This window comes from Oryzias melastigma, linkage group LG11 (genome assembly GCF_002922805.2).
Source record: "Oryzias melastigma strain HK-1 linkage group LG11, ASM292280v2, whole genome shotgun sequence".
NCBI lineage: Eukaryota > Metazoa > Chordata > Actinopteri > Beloniformes > Adrianichthyidae > Oryzias > Oryzias melastigma.
In genome coordinates, this window is record NC_050522.1 from 25594451 (window position 1) to 25603791 (window position 9341).

The following is a 9341-nucleotide window of genomic DNA, read 5'->3' on the forward strand; positions in this document are numbered from 1 at the left end:
ATAGAATTACCCAGAGGGCCGGATCCGGCCCCCGGGCCTTGACTTTGACACGTGTAGTAGACAGATATTGTGGACAGAATCTGGAAGTTTTCCAAAACAAAACTTCCTTTCATTTTAGAAAATAAAGAAATTAATAATTTACTGTAAGTATTCTTTGGCTTTTTTGGTCTTAAGTGGCCGTCAGGTTATGGATCACTTGTAGAAGCTCCTCCTACTTCCTTTAAATCTCACTAAACTGGTCTTTTAGAAATATTTATTAAATACTTTCATTATGTTTTATGTTAAACAAAAAAACTGACAGTTAAAATCCATTCAAAAATGTGTTTTAAGATTTGTTTTTTAATTGGTGAAAATCATATATCTACAAGCCCCAAACCCCCTATTTCCGTCTTAAGCAAATGTTTTGAATAGACTTCATGTTCCGGCATAAATCTGCACTTAAAGGCACTAAAGAAGCAGACAGAAGCAGAGATGTGTGCTAAGTGCTCTTATCTGTAACTGGTGCAGAGGTGAGTGACAGGGAGGGAGGTGCGCGGAAATGTCCTTAAGGTGTCTTAATTATGGCTCCTCTCCTCCCTCTCACTGTCACCGTCCCCAGGGGAGGGCAAGACAAAAGGAAGGCGATGTTTCATCTCTACTGCCTTGGTATTTTCAGATTCCAGGGGGAGCAGGAGGAGGGAGGCACAGAGGAGGAAACCGGGAGACGCTTCCTCTGAGCCTCCCGTTCTCAGCAGAGGATAAGACACCTTAATAAATGTGTTTTAATGGCGCCGCGGAAAGAGAAAAAGATGCAACGTGATTACTGTGACGGTTTTATCAAATGAGTTTAAAGCCTCTGGCTTTGACTTGTGATTGGTTTATTAGTTTGCAGTGCAGAGATGACAAAACGGAGCCGAGGGAACGCCGGTTCTTCTTCGTCCGGGCTCCTGCAGTCATGTTTGATATCTACAACCTCCTCAGAGCACACCGGATTTCTGCTGCTGCCCTACGGGGTAAGGAAGCTGTCAATAAGAAACGTATTCATAAAGAATAAGTCCTTTTCATAAAGATACATTCTTATCAATACAAAGTTGTGCACACATTTAAATTTTGTGCACAACTTTGCAGAAAAAATACGAATAAAACAATTCATTTTACGTTTACCATGATTTCTCCTGTTCACAAACAGGGTCACAGGCTGATGCATCAAGTCCCGGAACATCGATTGATCAAACTGCAGGTTTCTGTTCAAGGTTATTTATTTAACTAAAATAAAATAGAAATGTTAAGAAAGTTATTGATGCCATGACGGGAAAATTACCTTGAGCTGTTGAAAATTTAATAAATCATATCAAAATACAGGAATCTCTACTTTCTGGTTGCAGCTGATTGAGTAAATCACATGTGTCAAAGTCAAGGCCCGGGGGCCGAATCCGGCCCTCCAGATCATTTTATTTTATTGTTATTAATGACCCGATGTTATCTGGTGCTCATTTCTAACTTGTATAATTTTGACAAAATATATTTTTATTGAGAGTAAAATATTGAAAGTTATTTAAAGTTTAAGTTGATTTATTCTGGAATAATATTCCTGCTTTTTTATTATTCATAATTATGTTAAAAACTTACAGTTTCAAAGATTTTAAAATTGCATTCTGCAGCATTTTGGACTATTTCCGCATTTACTAAGATTTTTTTAAGCTGTTTTGGAGTTTAGCTAATATTTACAATCTACCTGTTTTAGATAATTTAGGCTTTTTTCAGCTTTTCAGGCTAGTTCAGCCAGCTCAGTGGCCTTGTGGTAGAGTGTCCGCCCTGAGAATGGAAGGTCGTGGGTTCAAATCCCGGCCGAGTCAGACCAAAGACTGTAAAAATGGGACCCAGTGCCTCCCTGCTTGACACTCAGCACTAAGGAGTTGGACTGGGGGGTTAAACCACCAAATGGTTCCAGAGCGCGGCTGTGTCTGCAGCTCACCGCTCCCCCAGGGGATGGGTCAAATGCGGAGAACAAATTTCACACACTTAGGTGCGTGACAAATAGTGGGACTTTAACTTTAGTTTTGAGTTTAGTTATTTTTCAGCTACATGCTATCTCCATTAGCTAACCTTGTTTTTATTTATTTATTTAGCTTTTTAGGGTGATATTTACATGCTAGCTGTTTTGGCTAATTTAGGCCTTTTTTTTACTTTTTCAGGCTATTTTGAAGTTGAGCTATTTTTTCAGCAACATGCTAGCTGTTTAAGCTAACCTAACCTGAGTTTTTTATTTATTTATTTTTATTTAGGCTAATTTGGCATTTAGCTAGTTAGTTGGCTATCAACTTCAGCGTTTTTAGCTATCAATTTCAGCATCTTCAGCGGCCAAATTCAGCTTACAGTATTCACACTAGCATTTTGCAGGTAATGCTATATATCTAGTTCATAATTATGTTAAAAGTTAAGTTTTAATAATGTAGTTTTAGGGTGTTTTAGAGTAAATGTTTATCGGTCAGTGATTTAAGGTGTGTTTTTGATTTTGACCCCCTGTGAGATTGAGTTTGATATTCCTGATATTAACATTTCAGCAGCAGATTTTAAACTCAGAAGTGTTGGAAAGCCCTAAAATAAGTAGCAGACATGCCACTACACTCATTAGATGGTTAACAAAAAAACATTTCGGTTAAAATTAATTGAAAATAAGAGGATGAGAAAACAAAAACAGCTAAGCGAACTCAGAGGTAAAGTAGTCACTCGACTGTTGGTGCTATATAAACAAACAAACAAAAATTTTAAATCTGTAGGATCAGAATCCCCAACTTTCTTTCTATTTCTGATTTTTCTTTGTTTCTTTTTGACCGGGACAAAGAAGTCAAATTCAAAAGAAAATTCGTATTCTAAGGTGACCTGTTAAACGTAAAATTAAATGTGTTCATATTTTTTCTGCAAAGTTGTGCACAAACTAATAATTTGTACATAACTTTTTACTTACGAATCCGTTTCTTTTTGACAGTTATCTTACCCCGTACTGCCCCACCGGGGAGCGGTGAGGGCAGAGGGGCAGAGAAGAACAGGAATATGGACGCTGAAGGAGGAGGAGCCGGTGAAATGATGATTCCTTGGTAAGGAGACGTTAGAGACGCAGAAGAAGTCTATAAAAACAAACTACTCCTTAATGTCTCTCACAAGCGTGATAAAAGCGCGGCGCCGCGGCGCCGAATGCTGGCCTTTTCATTTGTTTGAACAGAGCAAGGGAGCATTCACATGCAAACTATTCTGCACATGCAAATAGAAAATGATTTTGTGAATGTGCCCACACGCACACATGCAAACAGCGATTATTTCCAAAGGTCAGCTCTTTTGTTTTGGGACACAATCCCCCTCCCCTCCCCGGTGAAAATATTGGCTCAGAGACGGAGCGATGCAAAGCGTGGCCTTAAAACCAGACGGACAACGATCCGATCTGTATGCCGAGAGCCGGGCCTCTTATAAATATTGGAAGAAGGACGCCGTCGGGGAGCGGGAGCGGCCAAAGGCTGCCTTTGAGAAATGGCCCACCTGAGCACCCCACCAAATATCATCTCCCCCTGTCAGAATCTATCCCATTTGATCAGAATAATTGCCGCCGCCGCCGTCATCTTCTCCATCTCATCAAGCCTCCTTGGCTTCAAGGCGGCGTTGGATCAGATGAAATGCTTACATCTCGACTGGGAAAATCAGTTATGGTGTAGCCTCAGAGTCATCACCATATTTATAGCTTCAATGGTATTGACATTTACTTCACCTATTTATATTCTGACAATACGGAATATTTCAATGGGGCAGAAAGAGCTGCTATGAGGAGGCATCACAGGAGGCTGCTGTGTTCCTCAGGTTAAAGTCAATGAAGTCGCAGTAAAGGTTTGTTCACGTAAGACGATTGAGTTACAATAATACAATAAGACGCAGGGATCTATTTTGAGGAAGTTATCCGGATTTTGTCCATTCGTCTGTCACAACCTCTTTTCAACCACACGACTTTAATAATGTTCAACAACACATGACAACAGGAGGGTCAAAGCTCGACAACAACTGAGACACACACGACTGAAGAACAAGAACTCTGCATCACTTCAGCACAATGACTGTATATGAGAACTGGACTGAGTGGCTCCTCCCATAAAGGAACTGGCTCCAAACACCCACAACTCCACAGAGAAATAAACTCAGTAATTCTACTGTCAGAATAGATGTTTTGATATTTTCAGTATTTTCTGCTCTTCAATGTTTGATTTGATTTATTTACACCTAAAAAATATATAAAATATATGAAATATATTTTAAATCTTGTAGCTAATGTACCTTTCTGAAAGAGGGGATCCTACGATACATCCATGCCAAATTTGGTGCTTCGATTATTTTAGTGCTGCACGATATTAGAAAACATGATATTAATGATCAATATTGTAAGTATTGATAAATGACTACGTAGCAGAACATTTAAATCATAATATCCACTTCACTGAATCCGTTGTATTTAAATAAATTCAACAAAACTTGAGTTATACTCAAAATGACTCACTTCTATATAAGAGACGAGTATGTCAAATAAAAGAGGTCTGATTGGTCGGATGCAAAAAGGGCCATAAGATTGTTTTAAGGTAACTATTTATTGCAGCTTGAGTCGTCTTTGTCGATACATGAAGGACACAGGGTGATATTACGATGTAGGGCTGCCACGATTAGTCGACTAATCGACTATTAAAACAGTCGACGACTAATTTAACTTATTTAACTTACTTTATATTATATGGAGTCAGAATGTAGTAAAGTTGAAAGTTATAATGACATTATGCTAGCTTTCTGGACTATTTTGGCATTTATTTAAGTTGTTTAGGCTAATTTGGAGCTTAGCTAATATTCCAGCGACATGATAGCTATTTTGGCTAATTTGGGATTTTTTCAGTTTTTTACGCCAATTTGGATGTTCCAAGGTTGGAGGTCCCAACCTCTGGGAGGCAATCCGGAATTGGTCCAGTACAGGGACACAAACTGGCACCAGGTTAGGGTACCGGTATTGGGTAAGGGTCTCAACCTCTGGGCTGCAATTTGAAATTCGTCCAGTACCAGGACACAAACTGGCACCGAGTTAGAGTACCGGTACTGGAATGGGATCCCAACCTCTAGGCTGCAATCTGGAATCGGTCCAGTACCGGGACACGAACCGGCACCGAGCTAGGTTACTAGTACTAGGTTAGGGTACCAACCTTCAGGCCGCAAATTCTCAACTTATCAAGTACCTGGACGTGAACTGGCACCAGGTTAGGGTACCGGTACTGGGTTAGGGTACAAGTGTGCTCCGCATCTCTGCATTGGACTGGTTCCGGATCGCAGGTTGGGACCCTTGATTTAATGGGAATAGCCAGAACGTCAAAAAACGACAAATTGGGGATACCCAAAACGTCCAAAAGAGACGCGGAGGGGTCTTTAATCAAACGTCACTATGTACCAACTTGGGTAACAGAATGTGTTGGATCAAAAGTACCAGTTCTACATAAAAAGACCAAATGGTACCCATCCCTACAAACCAGTGGGTCATGTGACCTTTGCCGTTCTTCAATCTACAGATGTGTATCTTTGAAGGACCTTTTGTTTTCACAAGAAGTGATAACCAGGAACCGCAGAAGCAGAAATCTGTGACTCCACACAGTTTCTACTCCATGTTCCCTTCAGACCAGCAGCACAACATATATATATACAAATAAGAGCTTTATCCTGTAATTTCTGTCTTTCAAGCACGTTATGGCCGTTAACCTTTTAAAAAAATCTGAATGACAAAGCGATGCACAGCCGCAGCAGAGATGTCAGATCTGTCAAATTCTCCTGACCTTGGCCATTTGGGCCTGGACTCCAGTGGCTTTCAGAGACGACACGGCCTTCTGCGCTGCGGCTGGACTGTCAAAATCCACAAAGCCATAGCCTGCAGAGACAAGAACAAAAATCACGTTAGCTGGGACCAAATTTAGTCAAATGAGTAACAAGGAGAATGACAGACGCTGGGTAATTGTAGCATTAATAGTTTGGTAACATGACTACAGAGGCTGCCAGTTCTTATATGTAGTGAGCACTACATTGTTTGATAATTAGCGACACTGACGTTCATGGGGGGGATGCTATGCATCTTAATTAGTAGCACAGATGAGCGATCCGGTAATAACAAACCCCGGCACCCTGCCCACCTCTACCTCCTGATTCAATGATTCACACGCAGTCGCACACAAAACAAACTCACAATTAGATTTAATGACAACTCATATGCATTCATTTCAAATAATGTCATGCTAATTTATGAAAAGTGTATGATTTTGAATCATTTGAAGGTTCAAAGATGCGCCAATTAATTCTTCAGAAACATCCCTTTTATATTCGTTCAGCCTTTTGATTTTTGTGGAGGCTGTGAAGTTGGCAGGCAGGCCGACGCGGTGTTCCTCAACGGCCGGCATATTAACACAACCCCATTTCACAGCCTCCGTAATCCTCTCCACGGTAACAAATCTCTCAAAGGTTGACAGCATACCGGAGCTGCTGCTGACATTTCTCCCCCCGCCCTCCTTCAAATCAGCCGGGCTCTCGCCGTTTTCTAACGGTTTAACCTCCCCGTTCATCTTCTTACCCACTTCTTCTCTTCCTTTTTTTTCCCACACCATCTGAAAATTCATCAGCGGAGGGAAAGCGGGAGCGCTGTGATTTATGAGTTATTGTGATCCCAACGTTCTGCAGGATGTATCAGAAACGGGGGTCACGTCTGTGTTAATTAAAATTTGGTGGCGGATTAAAAGCAGTCAATGGTGCCCTCTGATCCACTGTTTCAGAAGGAAAGCGCAATTAGAAAAGGATAATAGCTGTGAGAATGGGGGAGGAGGGGGTCATTACTATGGCTTCCTCATCAACTCGCTGACAATCTGACAATCAGAAAATGTGCAAACACCTCGGTTTACACGTGAAGACTGTTTCTATGAGCCGTGCTAGAGAGGAACGCTGTTCTGAGACCGCAGGGTAACAGGAAAACCATAACCCGGGTGAGAAAACGACTAATTAATAGCCAGCTGTGAGACCGCGGATGGGAGGAGCCTCTTTTAGTGTGGAGATGTGTTCATGGTCTGTATGGGCAGAATCTCTAGGTGCAGCCAGAGTCCAGAGGGGTTCTGGTTTCTCAGCTTTTGCAGATGATAATGTCCTGTTGGCTTCATCAAGCCAGAATTGGGGCGGTTGGCGGCTGGGATGAGAATCAGCACCCCGGAGTCTGGAGCCATGGTATTTCCATAAAAACTCAGTCAGTAAATATTCTTCAAGCAGCTTAATAACGACTTTAGTAACCTTAAAACAGGGGGGTCAAACTCAATCGCACAAGGGGCCAAAATTCAAAACACACCTGAGGTCGTGGGCCGAACAGGATAAACATTTATTGAACACTCTAAAACGACATTTTTAACACTTTAAAACCATCACTTTAAACATAATTATCAACTAGATATATAGCATTAATTACGATAATGCTAGTGTGAATGCTGTAAGCTGAATTTGGCCGCTGAAGATGCTAGTGCTGATAGCTGAAGATGCTGAAATTGATAGCTAAAAAATCTGAAGTTGATAGCTGAAAACACTGAAGTTGATAGCTGAAAGAGCTGAAGTTAATGGCTGAAAACGCTGAAGTTGATAGCTGCAAACACTGAAGCTGATAGACAGCTAAAATATTAGCCAAATTAGCAAACAAAAAAAAAAACTTAAGCTAGCCAAAACAGCTAGCATGTAGGTGAAATATTAGCTAAACACCAAAATTGAACATCTCAGTAAATGCCAAACAGTTCAAAATTTAGCAGAATGCCAATTTTTAAAATTTTAAAACTGTAACTTTTTAACATAATTATGAATAACATCGGGCCATTAATAACAATAAAATAAAATGATCTGGAGGGCCGGATCCGGCCCCCGGGCCTTGACTTTAACACATGTGCCTTGAAACATTTAAATGTGACATTTTTATCCAGCTGATTTAATAAGATTTAGCAAAATAATATAAAAAGACAATGAGGATTTTTACTACAGCTTATCTTTAAATTGTCATTTTAGTTCAGGATTAGTTTCTAAAATTAAATTTCAACATCACTACTTAAAATATACATCATAAAACAGTTGGATGTTCCATTCTGATCTATTTTTAAAGCGTTACCAGTGGATTTTTTAATTATAATGATGCGGTTTTTAGCCAAAACCTGTCGTTTTGTAGGACAAACTTTCTGCAGAGCGGACGGATTCATTAGAAATTCACCTCTCCATGTTTACACGCTCTCACGCTAGCTTACAGCTCCTCACTCCCCAAAGCTAACGTTAGCAGTGCAACAAAACTAGCAGCAATATCACAGCTATCCAGTTGTACAGTTTAGATCCAGATTCCAGCTCAGGCGAGGAGAACAAAGATGTTCATGGATCTATTTGTCTGCAAGTGGATGCTTCAGAATGGGGTGTAGCGGAGAGCTTGTGGCCCCGTTCAGCATATATTCTATGTAACAAAATCTTTTTTACACAGTATTTGTTTGTATGCTCCTGATTCACAACGATTGCAAAAAGAAATACCCATGAATGCAGTTTTAAAGTTTCATTTTCTTTATAGGTGTTCTCCATTATCAGAAAAATGCCACAATACCATGTTAAAAACACCAAAAACACTATTTTCAGCTGACCAGATCTTTAGCAGGAGCATTTTTTTGTCTTTTTTCAAATCTTTGCAAGTGTTTGAAACAGATGGAGAAAATATATGAGCACTGATACTCTAATCTGTGATGTCTCAAGTAGAAGTAAATATTTGCTTTAAAAAGTTCTATAAGGAGAACTTTATGACATCACTGAAGGGCTCGTCTTATCACCCAGGCTGACATAATAGTGAGTATAAATGTAAGTATGCATGTAGACATTGGATGTAGTTTAGATCATTCAAAGTTACTTTTGGTTTTGTGCATAAAGTTCTGTGAAGTTAGAAAATAATCTTTTTTTTCAAATTTTTTTTAAATTATGCATTCTTTTCTAAAATATTTTTGCTTTCACTTCATATTTATGTTTATGTTAATTTTACATTTATTTAAAATATAAATATATATATAACTGGAACTTTTGATTTTACTCTTACCATATGAACAGTGTTCCCCTCTCATTCACAAGGGTTAGGGACCGCAGACATCCACGAGTATGTGAAACCGCAAATAGAGAAACGCAAATACTTCAGGGAAAACAATGTTTATATAAATATATATATATATATATAGTATTACTCACTTACTCACAGGGGTTAGGGACCGGAGACGTCCGCGAATATGTGACACCGCGAATAAGGAAACGCGAAAGAACACAGT

General features: G+C 39.7%; 1 protein-coding gene across 1 annotated transcript in view; it reads right to left on the minus strand.

The window, feature by feature from the left end:
* LOC112162635 (RNA-binding motif, single-stranded-interacting protein 3) overlaps positions 1–9341 on the minus strand; it is a 430787-nt gene that overhangs the window by 195592 nt on the left and 225854 nt on the right. The window contains exon 6 of the mRNA XM_024298468.2: positions 5823–5914. Within this exon, the coding sequence (XP_024154236.1) occupies positions 5823–5914 (92 nt within the window). The remainder of the gene's footprint in view (positions 1–5822; positions 5915–9341) is intronic.